General features: G+C 46.0%; 2 protein-coding genes across 6 annotated transcripts in view; one reads left to right on the forward strand and one right to left on the reverse strand.

Annotated features, from left to right (window-relative positions):
- Nucleotides 1-8,324: 8,324 nt before the first annotated feature.
- TMIGD2 (transmembrane and immunoglobulin domain containing 2) lies at nt 8,325-14,183 on the forward strand. Of its 4 annotated transcripts, none has more exons than XM_069086706.1 (5): nt 8,325-8,453; nt 9,128-9,481; nt 12,292-12,375; nt 12,776-12,874; nt 13,331-14,183. In XM_069086706.1, exons 1-5 carry the CDS (start codon nt 8,408-8,410, stop codon nt 13,552-13,554), a joined length of 807 nt encoding a protein of 268 aa, XP_068942807.1. In that variant the 5' UTR covers nt 8,325-8,407; the 3' UTR covers nt 13,555-14,183. The 4 variants fall into 4 exon arrangements, with proteins under 4 accessions (XP_068942807.1, XP_068942808.1, XP_068942809.1 ...); XM_069086707.1 differs by having other exon boundaries at nt 12,340-12,375; XM_069086708.1 differs by lacking the exon at nt 12,776-12,874.
- A 178-nt stretch (nt 14,184-14,361) lies between these two features.
- Nucleotides 14,362-20,247, reverse strand: part of SHD (Src homology 2 domain containing transforming protein D) — a 13,696-nt gene continuing 7,810 nt past the window's right edge. The window contains exons 3-6 of one of the 2 annotated variants that reach the window (XM_069086813.1): nt 19,113-19,280; nt 18,446-18,611; nt 17,931-18,050; nt 14,362-17,187 (exon numbers count right to left, since the gene is read on the reverse strand). In XM_069086813.1, coding sequence (XP_068942914.1) covers nt 17,001-17,187; nt 17,931-18,050; nt 18,446-18,611; nt 19,113-19,280 — 641 coding nt within the window. In that variant the 3' untranslated portion in view covers nt 14,362-17,000. Of the gene's footprint in view, nt 17,188-17,930; nt 18,051-18,445; nt 18,612-19,112; nt 19,284-20,247 lie in introns of both variants that reach the window. The other variant, XM_069086812.1, reaches the window with a different exon arrangement.

Here is a 20,247-nt window from a genome sequence, read left to right on the forward strand (position 1 = left end):
AAAAAAATTAATAAGACAGTGTCTTATTATCGGGGAAACACGGTATGACCTCAATGGTTTTTTTGTTTGTTTTGGTTTTTTAAGTTGAATTCAACATGACATGAAATTTCAGACCTGGAAGGACCTTAATACTCCAGACATATGTAATCAAAGCTGTAAGGGTCCTTGGAACAATAGAACCAAGGCCATCAGAGCTAGAAGGGTTCTCAGAATGCTGGTAGTGGGAAGGCCTTTAAGACATAGAATGGCAGAGCTCAATGGGTTCTTAGAGATCAAAAAATAGTAGATTATAGATTTTAAGCTGGAATGGACTTTGGAGATCTAATGGGGAAAGGAAGATGGTTTTCAAAATATGGTGGGAATGACTTCCTTTCAGGGCATCTGAGGAGTCAAAACTATTTTCTTAATAATACTAAGATGTTTTTATTTCTAAAATGCTCACTATCGATAGATGTAGCCCACATCAACAAAAGTTATTTGGGGAAGGGGATCCTCAAAAAATTTTAAGAGACTTAAAAATTTTGAGAACTCATTATCTATTTCAGCCTCTGTTTTGCAGATGGGAGAAATGGAGAGGAAAGGTCTTTTTCAATTGTCTTCTTGCTGTTCTTCAAACATGACATTACACTCCCCCTTTCTTTGCCTTTGCATAGGCATCCCCTCCTTACCACTGTCTGTTAGACTTCCTAGCTTTCTTCAAAACTCAGCTCCACCTCCACCTTCTACATTGCACCTTTTCCCCCCCTAGGCTCAGTAGCCAATGCCTTCCAAGCAACACTCACCATTGCCTTGTTTTTAATTTGTTTTTTTTGTTTTGTCTTGTTTTGTAGTCATGTCCAACACTTTGTTAACCCAATTTGGGTTTTCTTGGCAAAGATACTAGAGTGGTTCACCATTTTCTTCTCCAGCTCATTTTACAGATGAAGAAACTGAAGCAAATGGGGTTAAAGGACTTGCCCAGGGTCACACTGCTAGGAATTGTCTGAGGCTGGATTTGAACTCATATCTTCCTAACTATGGGCCCTATACCCTGCAACACCTAGCTTCCCTGTCTTTTATTTACTTTGTATTTTTCAGTAGTTGTCATGTCCAACTCTTCATGACCCTGTGGATCATACTGTTCATAGCATTTTTTTTTTTGCTTTTTGGAGGGGAAAGGGAGGGCAATTGGGGTTAAGTGACTTGCCCAAGGTCATACAGCTAGTAAGTGTTAAGTGTCTGAGGCTGTATTTGAACTCTGGACCTCCTAACTCCAGGGCCAGTGCTCTATTCACTGCACCATCTAGCCACCCCTCTTGGCATTTTCTTGGCAAAGACATTGGAGGGGTTCCGTGGGTTAAAGTGACTTGTCCAAGGTCACATAGTAAGTGTCTGAAGCTACATTTGAACTCAGATCTTCTTGACTCCAGGCCCAGGGCTCTATCCACCTAGCTGCCTCCTATTTAATTTGTATATATTTTGTATATATTTATGCTTCTATTCATGTTGTTTCCTCTGATACAATGAACAGAAACTGTTTCTTTTTTGTCTTTGCATTCCTAACACAGAGTTTAGTCCATAGCAAGATCTCAATAAATAGTTGAGTAGTTGGTTGATTTAATTGATTGATTAAAGGACTGAAGAGCAGTTTTCCTGACCTTCCCAAATCTACAGCCATTGACTCTTCCACATTACAAAGCAAGGTACTCACTCCTAAGTCAGCTTCCCAATTTATAAAATGAGGGAGTTGGATTGCTTGATATTGAAGGGCGTTTTTACTTCTGATTGGATATGTTTAAGGACTCACCTAATTTAAAAACTAGATCTTAAGTGATTTTATTTTGTTTTTATATTACCTAGATTTCCCTCTGCATCTCCCCCACTACTACCCAGAGCTATCTCTCAACAAAAAAAAAAAATTTAAAGAGGATGAGGAGAAAGAAAAGTGGCTAAACTAATGAGTACATAAAAAGAAAAATCTGATGCTATATGCAATGTTACCCAAGGACAATTCCTCTCTCAACCTCTTCAAATGAGAAGGAAGGCATCTTGTGATAGTTCTTTGGAGGCCAAGCTTGTTCTTTTTTTTTCCCCCTGGAGGAGGGAAGGCAGGGCAATTGGAGGTGACTTGCCCAAGGTCACATGGCTAGTAAGTGTTAAGTGTGTGAGGTAGGGTTTGAACTCAGGTCCTCCTAACTCCAGGGCCAGTGCTCTATTTACCGCACCACCTAGCCGCACCTCCCCCCACCCCCCAGCTTGTTCTTTATCCTTTCCAAACATTAATCTATTGTTTGTGGTGATGTTCAATCCGCTGACATTTCCTTGGTTGTTGTTTCCCTTATTCTGTTTACTTCACTTTGTCTTTCCAGACTTCTCAGCATGCATCATCAATGATCAATCAATAAACATTTATTAACCACCCACAACCAGTAGCTAGGTACTGGGATAAGTGATAAAAGATAGACAGGTCCTGTCCTCAAGGAGCTTACAGTCTAGTGGGGGAAGATAACACACAAAAGGAAACTGAAAAAGGTGGGGGGGGGGAGGTGGAAAACTCAGGGAAGCTCTAAAATAATGTATCTTGGTGAGAAAAGAGATGCTCAGAGTTTAATTCTCTTCTTAAACGGAGAGTTGGGAGTTCCTGGCTCCATCTCTCCAATCAGAGGGAAGGAGAGAGTACCGAGGGTGATGGGATCATGTTTGCTGTTGTGCTTGGTCATCTTTACAAATTTGTTGTATGAGGCTCAGAGTTGTTTGATTTTCATTTGTCTTATTAATAATTTGGGATATTCTATCATGTGGTATTAATAGCTCACAATTCTCTTTAAAACCTATTTATATCTCCTGACCATTTCTCTATTGAGGATTGACTTTTGGTTGTATATATTTCTGTTAATTGTCTATGTATCTTGGATATTGTGAGAAACACACTTGTGGGCATCACAGGCTTCCCGGGCAGTGTCAGGGAGTTAGCCCAGACGATCTTCTGCTGTCCACTGCTTCCCTGGGTGCCCTTAGGAGGATTCACAAGATATGCCCCTTAACACGGCAAACCCCTTGTCACTGAAAGAACTCAGAAACAGAGTGGGCAGAGGAAGGAGTTTATTACTCTTCTTGTGAGGAATCAGGTGTGGTGTACACTAGGAATACCCATACTAATACAGAAGCAGGAGTGAGGTTATACAGTCTGTCCTTCCTGTTAGAGTTAGGGGGCCGAAGTGAATAGAGCATCAGTCCTGGAGTCAGGAGGACCTGAGTCAAATCCGGCCTCAGACACTTAACACTTAGTAGCCCTGTGACCTTGGGCAAGTCACTTAACCCCCAATTGCCCTGCCTTCCCCATTCAAAAAAAAAAAAAAAGCAAAATAGAGTTAGGGTTAGTCCAAATTCCTCACTTTATTTCCCTACATTCCTCTTTATGCAGATTATGTAGGTGTGGTAGTGAGGATACTTGTGAAGGGGTGTGACCTCTCGGGTTTGAGCTGTTTATCAAGCCTGCACCTTTCTAGTTCCCCCTGGCCCTAGGATGGCCATTATCTTAGTAAAATAAGATAATCAATTTCCCCACAACGATTGATTATCTCCCAGTAACTTTTGTGGGAGCAAAACAAGATACCATAATATCCCCTCTACAGATATCAAACCTTTATCAGAGGTATTTAATGTAGAGATTTTTTTTCCTGGTCCACTCTTTCCCTCGATGCAATATTTGTGTTTCTATGAAAGCCTTTCAATTTCACATAATCAAAATTATCTATTTTATATTTTGCAATCACTTCTATGCCTGGTTTGGTTAAGAATTCATCTTCTACCCATAAGTGTAAAGGTCAATGACATGCTTCTCTTCCAATTGAATTTATAGTAGGTGTGAGACATTGGACTAAACCTAATTTCTGCCAGACTCCTTTCCAGTTTTTGCCCAGTTATCAGAGAGAGTCCTTCCAACTTATAGTGTATTAGAAAGAGACCTAGACATGGAGTAAAAATATCTGAATTTGAATCTGTTAGGATCCCCATGCAAAGACCACACCTCTTTTTTTATTATTATTATTAGGAGAAACCCTGTTTTCCAAAACTTAGTCCCAGCAAGCAAGCTCTGTCCTGAGCTTGGCATAACCACAATTCTTTGTGCTCACCTTCTGAATGAACTCAGTCGCAGCAAAATCTCAGAATTGTTTTATACCAGCAGCAGGTGTTCTCTGAGAGGCACCTGTAGTTCCTATGTTCTAGTCATGAAGCCCTGTTATGAATCAAACTTGCCTCATTGTTGCTGTACCCCTCATTGTGAGGGCTACAGCTCACTGTGTAGCCACTAGTATATTTATTGAGATTTGCCCACACTAAAGCAGGTCTCCTACTAGATCCCCCTACCACGTGTCTAGCTTCCCTCCTCCAACTAAATAAAGCATTTTGCTTGTGACCACTGTTAGCACTTTGATTCTATTTTGTTTTTATTTTATTTTTCAGAGTTAACTGTGCTTGTGATCATCTGTGTGAGCTCTCTGTTATTTTTAGAGTTAACAGAATTGTATAACCTATGACTCTTTGGTTATTTGTTTTCAGAGTTCACAAATCTCTGCTACTTACTGCTGGTGTAATCTTGGCAGGTGATTTCTAGTCTCTGAATCTAATTTTCCCATCTGTAACATAAGGGGATCCTAAACCTGGGATCCATGAACTTTTTTTTTTTTACAACTATATTGATAATTATATTTCAAGATAACAGGTTTCCTTGGTAATTCTCTGTATTTTATCTAATGTATCTAAAAACACAATTCTGAGAAGGGATCCATAGGCTTCACTAGACCACCAAATGAGTTCAGAACACAAACACACAAATTAAGAGCTCCAGAGTTAGCTGATCTCTGAGGTTCCTTCCAGGACTGAGATTCCAGCTTCCCAGAAGATCTGGGGCTAGGGGAAGATGGCCTATGGGGTAAAGGGGACTTTAAGGCCAGAGGGTGTGGAGTCCTTGGTCTGGGACAGAATGGAGTGAGAATTGGATTTGCAATTGGTAGTCTCAGCTTTGAATCCCAACTCAACCAGTAACGTGTGGGCAAATCACTTTTCTTCTTTGGATTTCAGGTGCCTCACGGGTAAAATGAAAGCTGTTTTCTAAGGCAGAAGCCTTCTCAGCTGAGTTTTAAGGCCTCTTGAAACCCTGGCTTGGGGGAGGGCCACCTGTTCTTGGAAGCCTGTCAGGAGACAGACCCCACAGCAGCTGCTGTTGCCTGTAAGGAGATCAGCCTATGAGCTTATGCAGCTGGGACTGAGCATGCTAGCTCTGCCGGAAATCTTCCCACCACTGCTGGTTACAGAGTCTCACACTTTACTGTTAAACTCTTCGTGCTGGGCTGACCGGAGTCGGGAAGACCTAGATTGCTATTTCACATCTGTCCAAGCTCCCAGGGCTGTGGTGAGAATCAAATAAAAAACCACAGATAAAGGAGGCTGCATCTATTAAAAGACACATGGGGTGTCCTAAAATCTTAGTGCAGTTTTAAGCTTAAAACTTGAGCTCCTTGAGAGCAGAAACTTTTGCCCCCACTTAAAAAAATATTTATTTATTTTTAGTTTACAACATTCAGTTTCACAATCCCTTGAGTTCCAAATTTTCTCCCCCTCGCTTTCCTCTCCCCTCCTCTCCCATGGCATCATGCAATCCGATATAGATTCTACAAATACCTTCACACTAAACATTAGTCAAGTTGTAGAGAAGGATTATAACCAATGGAGTGAACAATGAGAAAGAAGGGACAAAACAAAACACAAAAGAGCAGTCAGACTCTGTAGTTCTTTCTCCGGATGTGGATAGCATTTTCCATCATGAGTCTTTTGGAGTTGTCTTATAGCCTTGCATTGCTAAGAGGAGCCCGGTCTATCAAAGTTAGTCGTCACACATAGGATGTAATTGTGTACAAAGTTCTCCTGGTTCTGCTCTCCTCTTTCAGCATCAGTTTATCTCAGTCTCTCCAAGTTATCATAAAGTCCGTCTGCTCCTCATTTCTTACAGCACAGCAGTATTCCATTACATTCATATACCACAACTTGTTCAGCCCTTCCCCAATTGATGGGCATCCCCCTGATTTCCAATTCTTTGCCACCACAAAAAGAGCTGCTATGAATATTTTTTGTACATACGGGTCCTTTTTCTGCTTGTATGATCTCTTTGGGATACGGCCCTAGAGGTCCTATTGCTGAGTCAAAGGGTATGCACATCTTATAGCCCTTGGGCATCATTCCAAATTGGAGAGCAAAAACTTTTTTTTTTTTTGGGGGGGGGGGAGGGACCTTTCTTTGCATCTCTGACACTTAGCACAGGTCCTGGAACCTAGTAAGGACTTACTATGTGTTTTTTGATTGCCTGACTGACCCTTATAAGCAAGTAATCTGATTATGAATTTTAAACCACTTTAACCTCTCTGAATTTCAGTTTCTCCAGTTATAAGATAGAGATAATTATGTCAGTAATAACTACCCCCTGGGGTTATTGTGAGGCTCAGTCAGTCAATAAACATTTATCAAGACCCTACTATGTGCCGAGCACTGTGCTAAGCACTAGGGATAAAGATACAAATAGCAAAGACAGTTCCTGTCATCAAGGAATTTTTAATCTATGGGAAAAGACAACATGCAAAAGGAAGCCAAACGCTGGGGGAAGGGGAGAAGAGAGAGAAGAACCTGACCCAACAGCATGATGTAAAGCAGTGTGGTGTTGGGAAATGGGGAGGAAAACTGTGTCAAACCTCCTTTTTAAATAGAGGCCCTGGAGTTGATGGCTCTGCCCTCCAGTCAGAGAGTACTGATGAGATGGGAGGACCAGGCAGATTCCATCTTGCAATTTAATGTGATTTCCCAATAATGAGTTTCCTGGGGAAGGGAGACATGATGGAGAGGTGCAAGCAAGTCTATAAAAGTAACGTGGCCATGTGGGAGTGAAAGAAAAGGTATGGAAATTGATTCACAAGCATATCATTTACTGTGATGTTGTGGATGTGAGTCCTGCCCTAAGAGCCTGTGATTCTGCAAAGAGCTTATGAACTTTCTCCAGTTACCTATGGCGTAATTGTACCTGTCTTGCTAATAGCAGTGGAAAGGCATTTTACAGATTTCAGTTCAAAGAATTTTCTAACCATCAGGACAGTCCCATAGTGGAAAAGGATGCTTTGGTGGCAGTGAGCAATCTGTTCCTGATATGTCCAAGCAGGGACTGAATGATTCCCTTCCCACCCCATTCAGGATGTCCATAGAGGGGATTTCTTCACAGAGTGGTAGATTGGATTAACATCAGGCCTAGAGGCAGGAGGACCTGAGTTCAAATTCAGCCTCAGACACTTACTAGCTGTGTGACCCTGGGCAAGTCAATTAACTCTGTTTGCCTCAGTTTCCTCATCAGTCAAAATGATTTGGAGAAGGAAATGGCAAACTACTCCAGTTGGTTGACTGATTATTGTCCTTCATTCTCAGAGAGGATCAAAATGACATCACTATGTTGGAGTCAAAGTATAGAGTGTCCAGCTGTGGCTGATCAGACCACTGGGAGCTTGGAAGGCTCTACCACAGCTCAGAAACAAATAGTCCAGTGAGCATTTGGAGTTGAGAAGTCTCCAAATTTGTGCATCTCAGTACTGTGCCTTCTTTGATGTAGCCATGTGTAATAGAAATTCAAATTTAAAGATCTTCCCTGCCCCTAGGCTAAAGTGCACCTGGAGCCTGGGGTGGGAAGCTTGTTTTTCAATTGATACTTTTTGATTGGCCAGTGGGTCAAGAGGGTTGTTACATTCTCTGAGCCAGGAGCAGGCTATATAAACCCTGATTTGAGGCTTTGCTTTGGGGGCTCACTTCGAGAAGTGTTCTGTGATTTGATCAGATGAAACTCTGGGAAGCCGTTGTTGAGAGCCCCGCCCCCCCCTTTGAAAAACCCAGATATTGATTTGGTATGGATGTAATAGTTGGACAGTTTGGAAACTGTCTACTTGATCTGTTTCTCTGTCTTGATAATTCTGTCTGTATACTCTGAAGTTCAGGGTGCTGACCTTTTTCCCCTGAACTAGGTAAACAATATGTTTGACTGATTAAAGTAAGCTTGTTAACCCATTTTGAGTTGCTTTCCTTTATCAAAGCAGATCTAAGAATCTGTGTTGGCAGCCACCCTAGGGACGCTGGGGTGCTTGCTGCTACAGCATGCCATGCAGGGTGGCCCTTTGCCAATATTTCTCATGTCATGCAATCAATTTCAGAGTTCTTTAGAGAGAGAGGGGCAGATATTGTGGCAGGAAATGGTATCTGTCAGATCAGTCATATCTAGAGAATGTATGGGTTGAAAGAGGTGGCAAGCTACTCTGAGAAACACATTGGCCTCTATAGGCAGAAAGGGAGAGTAGAGCTGCCTGAAGATAGTAGGAAGGAGCCTGAGGAGGAAGAAGTGATGGGATATCCCTTTATGGACCTTTTCCTCCTGATGCTGTCTGGCGGTAAGTATCCAAGTCCTAAGCCCCTGCCTCTAGGAGGCTCACTTAAGCCTCAGTTTCCCTGTGTCATCAAAGAGACCATGACCCTCCACTGTCCCATGACAACTGAGGTTCTTGTCCTCTCAGACCATGGGGATCTCAAAGAGTCTTGAAGGAGCCCTCCTTTCTTCTGCTCTTCCTCTAAAATTCAAATTGAGGAGTGTACCAAGTTTCTAGCTAGCTGTCCGCTGTTTGAATTTATGGGGATGATATTTCATATTCTTAGTAGGGATGAAGAAACAACTGAACCATGAAACATTAGTTCTGGAAAGACTCTTGGAATATAGAAAAGAGAATGTCCAAAATGGAAAAGAAAGAAAAACTGGATCAGAACAGAATGTTGGAGTTGGAGAGATTTTGAACAGTGTCAAATCTCATAAGGACCTTAGAATGTAGAATGTTGGGAGAGACTAGGGATTAAAGAAAGTGCTAATGCCCAGGACTAGAAGTCAGGAGACCTGGGTTCTAGTCCCAAGTCTGCCTCTGTAAGGTTTCTGAAGTCCCTTCGGTCTCTCAGATTCTGTGGTCAGAGAAGCCTCGCTAGAGGAATTGAGCCTTGACTTTCTGCTTCCTTTTTCTTTTTCTCCTTTTTGTCCCCCCAGCATCAACCCTGACCTTTCTCTTTTCCCCCACCCCAGTGCTCTCAGGAGGGACTAATCTGAAAGTGAAGCAGGAGCCTCAAGTCCTGGAGGTAGTTCCAGGTGACAAAGTGAACATGACATGCAATGTCACCTGGACCGAAGGGGATCGATTCCGAGTAGAGTGGAAGAAGGATGGCAAAGAACTTATCCGGTCCACACCCATCAGTCGGCACTCCAAACAGATTACACAGGGGTCCAGAGACAAGTTGGTCTGGATCTTAGAAAATACCATCATCCTGAGTCTGAGTGATGTGAATGCTAATGACAGCGGGTGCTATGTGTGCCATGTGACAATGGAAATCCCAGCACTTAAGAAAGCTGAAGGCAATGGGACACATCTCATAGTCTCAGGTATGGGGGAGGAGGCAGGAGGGAAGTGTAGAGGAGGAGTGCAGAGTCATCCTGACAATCCAGGTGGTCATGATCATGACTTAGATCTCATCATGGTCCTAAACTGTGGTAGCTCCATGAAGCTAGACTCTGGAATTCCTCTCCTGTCCTTCTTTCTCCCCCTCACTCTTTGCACAACCATTCTTTGTCTTCACAGCCTCCTTTAGTCCTTCCATCTTATCATCCTCTTCCTGTCCATCATTCTTGCTCTGACCTTACTTTCCTTCCTTCATATTCTCAACTCTGTCATTGACCAAGGATTGCTGCCCTCTACCCTTGAATTCCACGACATCTTTTTCCATCACCACTTCGAAATTAGCAGAGCTCAACTTTCAGCCACCCCCCTCTTCCCATCTACCTTCTTGGTTACCAAATCTTGTTGATTCAATACCAGGCTGTGCTGGAGTCAGCTTGATCTGGCTTCAGAGAGCTGTTCTTCAGTATGAACATTTATTTACACCTCAAAAACTGGCAAATTCTACAAATCAACACTTGATTTTTTTGTTGATTGTTTAAACTTTAAGAAGTGATGGAGAAAGTGTTAGTAATACTGATTAAACTTGAAAGTGTGTCATGTGAGCTTTTTTTTTCTGTGGGGGAAAAGTCAATTGTTAAACATTTACCAGCACACCCTGGGTTCTATCTTCACTATATCTTTCATCTCTTGGAAGACCATGCCACCTCTCACCTAGATTATCTTAATAGTTTCCTAGTTATCTCCCTTGCTTCTAGTCTCTTCCCTCTTTGGTCCATCCTTCATTCAGGGGCCGAAATAACCTACAGTCTTAGGTACAACCATGTCACTACCCACTCAAAAATCTTCAGTTGTTCCCCATTGTCTCTTGGATAAAATACAGTTTCCTCAAAGCTCCCTTCCAGTTCATTCATTCACTACATCAGCAGACATTTATGGAGACTTTGTTATTATTATATGAGATGATATTATATGGTATGATATTATATTATAGCCTTTATTAAGCCAGACTCCACAGTCTGGATCCAAACTACCATCCCAGATTTCTTTTGCATTTCTCCCCTTCATGGATGTCATGTTCTAGCCAAATTGGACTAGTAGTTCCTCTCCAGATCTGGTTGGCATTCAATGTCCCATCCCTGTCTTTGTGCCTTTAACTATCTTGTTCTCCCACAGATATCTGGAACTCCCTATCGCCCTCCTCACTGTCTCTCAGAATCCTTTTCTTCCTTCAAGATTCCATTTCAGTGTTACCTCCTCTGAAAAGCCTTCCTTGTATCCTTCCAATTTTTTGCTCCTTCACCCTCTTCAAATGACCTTTTATTTTATTATCTTGTTCCTGTTGTAACTTCTCCCAGCCTGCCCAGTAGAATTTAAGCCCCTTGAGAGGAGAAGCTATTTGGGTTTTGTATTTGTATCTCTAGCCCCTAGTGTGCTCACTGAGTGTCTGTGGAATTCAACATCTTCAGTTTACCGATGACCTTAGGCCTGGAGAGGCCCAAGGTCACAGACAAGGGATTCAAGCCAGGCCCTGTTTCTTCGAATCCCAGTGCCCTTCCTAGGCACCAGGCCCTGTTTTGTAATTCTCTTACCCTCTATTATAACATAACTATCTTAGTAGAATTTTTCTCCATGGTTAGATTCTAAGCATCTTATAAGCAAGGTATGTGTCCCATCTGCCTTTGTGTCTTCAGTGCTTAGCATAGGGCATCATACACAAGCTTAATAAATGTCTGTTGACATAGTGAATGAATGGACTGGAAGGAATCTTAGAGGGAGTTGAGTATGGCACTCTTATTTGGCAGAGGAGAAAACTCAGTCCAGAGATAGGAAATGATTTGTCCAAGGCCACATGGGCAGTGACAAGGTCATGTGAGATTAGTAGCAGTGCTAAGACTAAAAGCTCAAGGATCCTGACTTCTAGGCCAAGATTCTACCAAGGAAAATTTTTATCTGCCTCCTCCTTCCCCATCCTCAGACCTCTGGCTTATTTTGGCTGATTTCCCAGTTAGCTCTTCTCCCTCCTCCCTCCCCGCCACCATCTCCCAGAAATGGCTCTCACAGCCTCTGGCCTGGACCTAAAGGACACCGGGTGATGTCCCCAGAGTTTCTATGTGCCAGACCATGACACCCGCCCACAGATATCCCAGCTTTCTGAAGCTCAATGGGTTTGCTGGCCCAGTGCCAATCTGTGCCACCCACACGCCTACCCTGTTTTCATTCTGCCAGGAGGGGCCAATTACCAATTACCAGTTTCCATTCTGCTAGGAGGGGCCAATTACCAATTAGCAGAGACATAGGAGGCAGTGTTGGCTCTGGCCTGGCCCCTGGGCAAGGACCCAACATTGACAGCTGCTGTACCCCCTCCCAGATCTAACTGCACTGGGGCGGGGAGAGGAATTGTGCCAGGGGTGCCCTTCCTCATTCCCTGGAAGAGCATCCCTGGAAAAATTGTAAGGAATAGAGGTTCAGTCCTGAGATCTCCATACACATGCCTTGGATGGCTAAACATACCAGAATTTCCTAGAGACAGAAATCACCTCCCAACTTGGGTGGGAGGGGGGTTATATTTCTTGCTGGATATGGGTATGGGAGTGGAGGACCCAGCAACTTCCAGAGACATATTAACATTATGACCATCTTAGGAACTATGTGTGTCACTCCCTTCCCAATGGATTATGGATCTTTGAGATCAAGGAGCCTCAGTGATCGCACTGAGGGGCCTGGTTCTGTCCCCCAGAGGGAAGGGAAGGGAAGGGGGAGAAACAAAACTATTAAAAACTCAAAACCCTTCCAGAGAATTATACCATGGGAGACTCAGCTATAGAGATTTCTGTCTCTGCAGATTCCTTCAAAAGCAGCTGGATCAAAGGCCTTCCAGGTAAGGAGCAGTCCCCACCTAGTTTCTCCTTGTTCCTGTCCTCAGACCTTCCCTTCTCCCTATGAGATGATCTCTATTAATCAGCTCAGCTCTCATCATTATACATTCCCAGGTAGAACACAAATTGTCCTTGGAGTAGAGAATGTTGGGCCTGGGAGGGACCTAAGAACATGGGCTGTTAGAGCTATAGGCAGAGGGGCCCTAGAAACCACAGGTTTGCCAAAGGTCTTGCAGTGAGTCAGCAGCAGGGGTAGAGGGTTTAGACCCAGAGTTCCTGACTCCTAACCCACGGCTCATTCCACTATACCTCTGTTTCTCATTGTCCTCCCTCCTCTCTTCACAAGCTCTCCACTGCCTTTCTGTGGAATCTCCTATCATTTCTGCCCATGTCTTACTCAAGGTCTTCTCTTATGGCTGCTGGTGGCAAGTGTCACGGTGGGATCAGGGACTGTGTTGGGAAAAATGATCTGGCGATTCCTTAGCAGAAGCAGAGACTCTGGTACGTAGTCCCCCAGTACCAGGTTAGGCCCCAGAGGCACTTGGTTTCCCCCAGTACCAAGTCAGGCCCCAGAGGCACATGATTTCCTCCTTGCATTCCCCCCAGTATCAGTTCAGCCCCTAGGGGCACATTGGTTCCCCTTGTATTTCCCCATCCCAGAGTCCTGTCCAGGCTCCACAAGCTGCCTCTCAGTCTCTGTGAGTATATTAGGAATCAACCTGACCCATAGCTCCTTCTTACTGATCCAATCCATCCTGCTCCCTAGTTCACCTTCCCAAAGAGATTCTCTACCCTCAGAGACAGCTGAATTCCACACAGGTCATGTTCCTGATGTTGGAGATGGGGGGATGGTCCAGAGCAGGAGAAGATGATTGGGAAATTGAAACACATCCCCCTCCCCCCTCATCAGCCCCAGAGAAAGGACTTTGGACTTTTATCTCCTGTGTCTCTCCACAGGAAACCACTTTTATGGCAATGTTCTCTCCTACCACCGGAAGCCTAAGGCTACCACACCAGAAAAGGGCAAGGCTCTGGCCTGTGCACCAGAGAGGAAGAGACAAGAGAGTATCTACTCTACAAGTTTCCCCAAGCCCCCACCCCAGAGGACACAGGCCCCTAGAACTCTCCCAGCCCCACCCAACCTCTCAGCCACCTCCCTACCCTACCCCCACTTAACCTAGGATTTCTCTGCCCAGCTCAGTGGGGGCTGGGGAAGGGGTAAGCCTTCCTGAGATCAGGAGAATGAGGGAGGGCTAAAGATTCCCAGAAGGCAGGAGATTGACTCTTCAGCCAAGCCATGGAGGAGCCGGTGCTTAAAGATGAGCTGGGGTGACATTTTTGGAGATGGACTACGCAAGAATGTTTTGCTTAAACACGTATATTTGTTACAAAGGGTTTGTTTTTTTTCTTTTTTTTAATGGGGGGAGGGGGGAGTAGAGAAAATAAATGCTTGTCGACTGAAAAATAAAATGAAAAAAAAAAAAGGACCAAGATAATCTGAAGCCGGTCTTCTCATACACCACCTCCATCATCTCCTAGGGGACCATCTAGAACACTACCCAAACTTGCTCTGCCCCTTTCCCCACCCCTAATACCCAATGATATGGTTTTCTAACAGTCCTTCTAAAGCCTAGCATTGAGAAACCAGAGTCTCCTGTTTGGTGAGGCCAGGGAAGGGTATGGTCTGTAAGACCCCAGGGATCCTGAGAAGGAAAAGGGAAGGGATAGAGTCTGGATCTGAGGAAACTGAGATTCTTGGGACTGGAATGGAGGAGATTGGGAGCTGGGGACATTGTGATATGAGGTTAGACACTGGGGGAGACTTAGATCTTGGAGGCTGCTATCTGTGGAAACTGAAATTGGAGGGTGAAGTAGGGCTGAGGTGCAGAGACTGGGATTTGTGGGCTGGTGTTGAGATAAACATGAAAAACCTATGATTTGGGGGGCTGGAATCTAGTGAAGCTAAATTCTGAGTGGCTGAGACTGGGAGGAGACTGGAGAGTGAAAGCAAGTTCAGGGGGCACAGTGGAGAGACTGGGGAAAGGAGGCAGGATTTTTACCAAAGAGCTAGCTGACCTGACTAAAAGGACCTTCTACAAGTCATTTACTCTCTCCTGAGGGACCTGGGGAGGCTGAGATCTTGGGGGGTAGGATTAAAGAAATTGGGGCTCTTGGTCGTTATTGGAGGAAGACCAATCTGGGGAACAGAGATCTTGAAGTTGGGATGGGGTAAAGACTGAAATACATGGGGGTCACCATCCCCACAGCCCTTAAGGAGTAATCCATTTCTAGGGGAATATCTGAGTGGATTGGTGGGATGGAAAAAAAAGTGACCTTTCCTGGGGACCTTCCTGATATTGGAGGAGCAGAGACAGTTCCTTGTCTCTGTTTCCAGTCCTCAAGTGATTTAAACACTGACCTCTCCATTCCCCACTCCTCACATCCACTGGGCTTCCTTTGGCCCCATCGAGAGAAACTATAGATCTGAGGTCAGCCTGGTATCCCCAGCCTGCATACCAGGATCATTGTACTAAGGATTTTTTATAGACTTGGCCCATAGCCCAGCTCCCATCCCATGTATGCAGCATGAAAACACACACACACACACACACACATACACACACACACTGTCAGCCTCCTGCAGCTGTTTCTTAACCCCCTCCCTCACAGCACAGATGGAAGAAGAGAGGAGAGCAGAGGGGCATGGGCAGCTGGCCAGAATAGTTCACTTCTACCTGCCCCCTCTCTGCCCATAGCTTGGTCTGAAAACTCCCATAGGATGGAACCTTTTCTGCTCCAGCCTCTGCCTGTCACCTTGAAGTGTCACCAGCTAAGAGCAGTCTTCCCTTCCTGTTTCCATGGAGACAGATGTCCTCTCTGACGCTGTCACAGACACAGACATACAGGAAGGTTGGCAGAGCCAAGGGGACCTGAAAGAGACTAAGAAAGAGCAGACCAAGAGGCCTGGGGACGGTAAACAGGCCCCAGGAACCCTCCACGACTTCAGGCCATTAGACTCCCTCTCTGATGGCCTCCCTTCTCCCAACCCCAACCCATGAGACCGCAAATTCTAGTCTTGGCTTTTTGATCATAATCCCTGTGTAACTTTGGAGAAATTACTTCCCTTCCCTCAGCCTCAGTTTCTCTATCTATAAAATGAGAGAATTGGACTAGAAGATCCCTACAGACTTTCCTGTGTTTAACATGCTATCTTTTGTCTCTAAAATAGAATAATTTTATTAGTATTTCTGTTTTAAAAATAAGGAGATTGGGGTCTATAAGAGGGAAGGTACTTGCCCAATCACACAGCAAGAAAAGGGCACAGCTGAGGCCATAACCCATGTCTCTGCCCTCTCATTGGAAGTCTCCTTTCACCACACTGTTTTTCCATCCATCCCCAGTAGGATTGAACTGTGGGACTTTCCCACATAATGGATAGGAGATTAAGGAAGAAGGGGTTGATCCACACATATTCCAGCTTGGTCAGACAGATCCATGCTATCCCCCACCATCCTGCCCACCAAGTGCCTTGCCTGTGCTAGCAACCAAGGCAGGGCATGACTGAAAAGGCTCCCACATGCCAGCAGGGAGGGCCAACCCTGCTCCCACCCAACAGAAGCTCTTGTCCTTCACTCCTCCCCCATGACAGTATGCAGGAATTAGATATAACTTATTTATTAGGTGTGAGAGAGTGGGAAAAACCCTTGGAGTCTGAAAACCCAGGCCTGGGGAATGAGGCTATCCTCATTCTGCACCATTTGCTTCCTCCAACCTGGGATGGGAAGTGTTAGGGGGCAAGCCTGAGTTTCCATTCACCCTCTGTAACTTCTCCACGTAAATTGTGTCCAGCCTAAAGCAGATGCTTCTGTGTCCAAGGGCAGAGCCCAGGTCTGTGTCTTGGATGGGGGAAATCCTAGAGCTGTGTCTTTGTTTTAGCTAGGGACACCTTTTTTTCTCCCAGGCAACTGGCGCAGAAACTGAAATGGGGACTCAATGAATCCTGGGGGAACTCAATCTAAGTCAGCAGGACAGTGTAACCTTGTAGCCAAGTTGACCTTTGACCTTTATTGATCAGTCCAGAGCTAGGCAAGTATGTGTCAGATCTCATCAGTAGTACTGGTCTCAGGCTTGGGGATCCCATTATAGGCAGGACAGTGACAAATGGGAGCTGGTCCAGGAGGGTGACCAGAACAGAGATGGGCTTAGAGATCTGACATGAGATGATCGGTTGAAAGACATGTAGATGCTGAACCTGGACAATAGAACTTGGAGAGTCATTGTCCAAGCATTTGAAGGCCTGGCATATGAGACAGAGATGAGACTAGTTCTCTGTTGGTCTCCCAGGCCAGAACTGGGAGGCAGATTTCAATGAGATAACAACAAAAACCATCTAGAAATGGGCCAGCTCAGGAGGCTGGCAGTTTGAAGGAGGGGCTGGCCTCTAGTCAGAGATGTTGCTGAGGAGAGGTTGGAGCAGATGGTCTGAGGTCTTTTCTAGCTTGGAGATTCTGTCTGAGATGGGAGTACCATGGCCCAAGGCCAGCAGCAGCCTCGGAAGGACAATTGGTCATGAGGCCACAGGGATGACCTCTCGGTGCTGTGTGTCCCAGGCACTATGCAAAGGCAGTCAGGGGATCTGCACAGTGATAGGGTGGAGGAGGGCCAGGTGTTCGGTGCCTTGCACAGGCAGTGGTCGGATGCTGTAGTGATGTATGACTTCAGGCACGCTGGAGAAGACCCCACTGTGCTGACCCAGCACAAACTTGTTCTCCTTTGTCCGGGTGAATTTCATATGCATGTAGCCCTGGCTGCTCCTAGGAATGAAGAGGAGGCCCTGGGGTCAGGGGGAGGTCCCAGGGTGGGTCTAGAGCCAAGGAGAAAAAGGCAAGAGTCCAAGCTCTGGGAGGGTTTAGCTAATATCAGTCAGTCACCGAGACATAGTCACAGTGAGTCGGGGGCAGACCCAAGACTCAATCCAAATTTTACGGAAAAAATCCTTTTATTAAGGGGATTTATTCTGTGAAGTTTAGATTTAGTCAAAGGGCCACACTTGAGGACCTAGAAGGCTACATGTGGCCTTGAGGCCGCATGCTCCCCAATTGGCCCTAACCCAAGCCTTACGACTCCTGGCTCAAGGATGTGACCATCTCCCTCCTCTTCAGGGGCCCAGATGGCCTGCGTGGCCTGGATCTCAAAAGCTCCTATAGCTATCTCCACTCTAGAGAGAAACAAAGTAAGCAGGAAAAGCCTAGCAGACATTATCGTTATTCTCTTGGCCCCTTGTGGGGCTCCTGAAGCCCCCTATCAGGCTGGAGAGGCTTAGAATAGGAACCTAGGGACAGACCATGTCTGCCAGTCAAGCACCAACCTGGAAATGCAGAGAGATGCCTGACCTGTCTGCTGGCCACTTTTGGGTCGTCGTGATTCAAATGGAGTCCCTCCCTCTCAACCCAAAGCCTCCCCCTCCTGTGACCTCTTCCAGTCCTCCCTGCCTACTAGAGTCTGACCCTTAAGTTTGTTGTCCTGTATGGGCAGTGTACTAGCACCCAGGGCTCACCTGAGGGACAGAGAGAAGTCCGGATGACTGGTCTCACTCTGCCTGACAAGGTAGCTGCCTTCCCTGCAGAGGGACAGGAGGCTCTCAGCCTCAGCCCGGCTCAGGGAGCCATGGAACCACCTGATGGGGGACAGAAAGAAACAGGGAGCGGAGGGAGGTGGCCAGGGCCTCAGAGACAGGCCCTGCTCTGTCCTCCCCTCCCATACTCAAATTTTGAGATTCAAGTCTAGACTATGAGTCCTTATCCCAGCTCTCTTTCTAATTTGGCATGTGACCTTGGGCATGTACCTTCCCCTCCTTCTGCCAGCAAAAAACCCAAGGGAGATGGATTTGATCTCTAAGGGACCTTAACACCATGGAGAAAGTGTTACTCTGGAGAGGGACCATCCAAGCCAAATGCTGCTGGGGGTCATTTTTGCCAAGGGGAGGGAAATCAGGAAGGAATTCCTGAAAGGGGCTCCATTTGAATTCTCCACCCCTCCCCCACCTGGCCCTGGCTAGGTCTCTTCACTCACGGCTGCTTCTCCAAGGGCAGGGCTGGGTCCACACTCTCAGCTGGCTGGGGGCTATGCTCCTCAGGGTTGGGCCCCTTCCCTACCCAGCCTGAGGTCTTAGCTGGGGGCCTCCGGAGCTCTTTGGCCAGGGTTGGGGCTCGCTCCCATTCAGGATTCTCAAACTGCACTGGATCAGTCAGAGAGAAACCAAAGGATGCTTTTACTTAACCAACTGGTCTTTGTGAAGGCAAAAAACAGGGACAGGCCATTGGATTCAGAGAGGGGAGCTGAGGGGAGAGAAGTGGGAATTAGGGCATGTTCTCAGGGCTTAAGAAGAATAGGGCTTCCATATATTAAAAATGGAACTAGTATGATGAGTGACTAATCACAGGCTAGAGTGGGAGAAGATTTAGCCTGGACAGATAGCGGAATGGAGGGACAGAGTCAGCACATATGGGAGTTAGCAGAGGGCAAGGTCTGTCGGGAAAAGTGTTGACACACTGCTCTAGCATTCAGCAAGGAACGGGGTTGGCAGAGAGTGTGTGTGTGTGTGTGTGTGTGTGTGTGTGTGTGTGTGTGTGTGTGTGTGTTGGGGGTGGGGGAAGGGAGACAAGGGAAGAGGCCCAAAGTGGGCCAGCCAATAAAGCCAGCATTGCTCAGAGGCCTGAGGGGAGCCAGGGGCCAATACCTGCAAAAGCCCTGGAGATGTGATCTTTCTTCCATTCCCAGGGCTGGTCATACTCTTCAGCAGGCCGCTCATCATGCCGGGGGAGGCGGCTCTGCTGGGGCTTCTCTTCAGCCTCTGGGCTGCCCCCTGCCACCTGAGCCTCATAGGGGGTATCATAGAGCTTCAGGTCTGCTGTGTGATTACGTTTGGGTTAATTCAACCGACATTTATTAAGCACCTACTGTACATTTGAGAGGCATGGGAGAGGGAATTTCCTCACCTCCAAGTTTCCTATGAAATCATAGATCTAGTCCCTATCTCCGCCCCCTCTACATTTAATGTGCCTAGACAAAAAGACAAAAAAAGAATGCCCGCAGGTAGCTTACAGTCTTTTTGTAGAGCTCTGCCATGTTGGCAAGGTAGGGAGTGAGAGGGTTGAGGGAGAGCTCTAGACACAGGGCTTTGGGTGGAGACTAGGCAGGATGGCAGAGGAGAGAGCAAAACAGCCCCATTTCTCCCTCACCTATTCTAACAAAGACCTCAGAAGGCCTAGAAGTGATCAGGGAATCTAAGGAGTAACCACAGTGGACCATTCTTTCAGCCCAAGACCCATGGGCAAATGACCAGGTCAAGAACTGTGTCACAGAGGTGACCCTGGAGTGCAGATGCTGCAGACTCAGCCCCCAGGACTCTGACCGGCAATGCTGTAGTCACCTAGAGCAGATTTCAGGTCAGCAACAGAACAAATCACAGACTCGCTCCAGGCCCAGGCCAGCAGGGTGGAGTCACCCAGAAAGGCCAGAACCTTGGCCCCAGATCTCTGGAGCTCAAGCAGCAGGGCAGGGCAGGCCAGGGTCTCCCAGACTGAATTGTGATCCTAGTCTAAACCCCAGACTTAACCCAACTATTGGAGCAGCACAGGGCAGTTTTTTGGATTCACAGCAGGTTGAAGACAACCCTGGACCAAAGGCATGGGGTCTCCCAGAAGGACCTAATTGAGTATTTGGTCCCCAGGGCTGTGAACTACCGTGTTTCCCCGATAATAAGACACTGTCTTATTAATTTTTTTGGAAAGAAAAACACCAGAGGGCTTATTTTCAGGGGAGGGCTTATGTTGTCCTGCCTCAGCTCTCCTCCGTGGCACTGCTCTCAATGG

Source organism: Petaurus breviceps, unplaced genomic scaffold, assembly GCF_028583685.1.
Source record: "Petaurus breviceps papuanus isolate PSGF00001 unplaced genomic scaffold, PetGlider_PUasm1.0 180, whole genome shotgun sequence".
Taxonomy (NCBI): Eukaryota; Metazoa; Chordata; class Mammalia; order Diprotodontia; family Petauridae; genus Petaurus; species Petaurus breviceps.

What these genes read in the sequence shown, in the direction of transcription:
- TMIGD2 (XM_069086706.1), top strand. Translation starts at nt 8,408, where the DNA reads ATGGGATATCCCTTTATGGACCTTTTCCTCCTGATGCTGTCTGGCG. An exon ending in CTGGATCAAAGGCCTTCCAG is followed by an intron (nt 12,376 to 12,775) that starts GTAAGGAGCAGT and finishes GTCTTACTCAAG; the next exon opens with GTCTTCTCTTATGGCTGCTG. An exon ending in TAGCAGAAGCAGAGACTCTG is followed by an intron (nt 12,875 to 13,330) that starts GTACGTAGTCCC and finishes GTCTCTCCACAG; the next exon opens with GAAACCACTTTTATGGCAAT.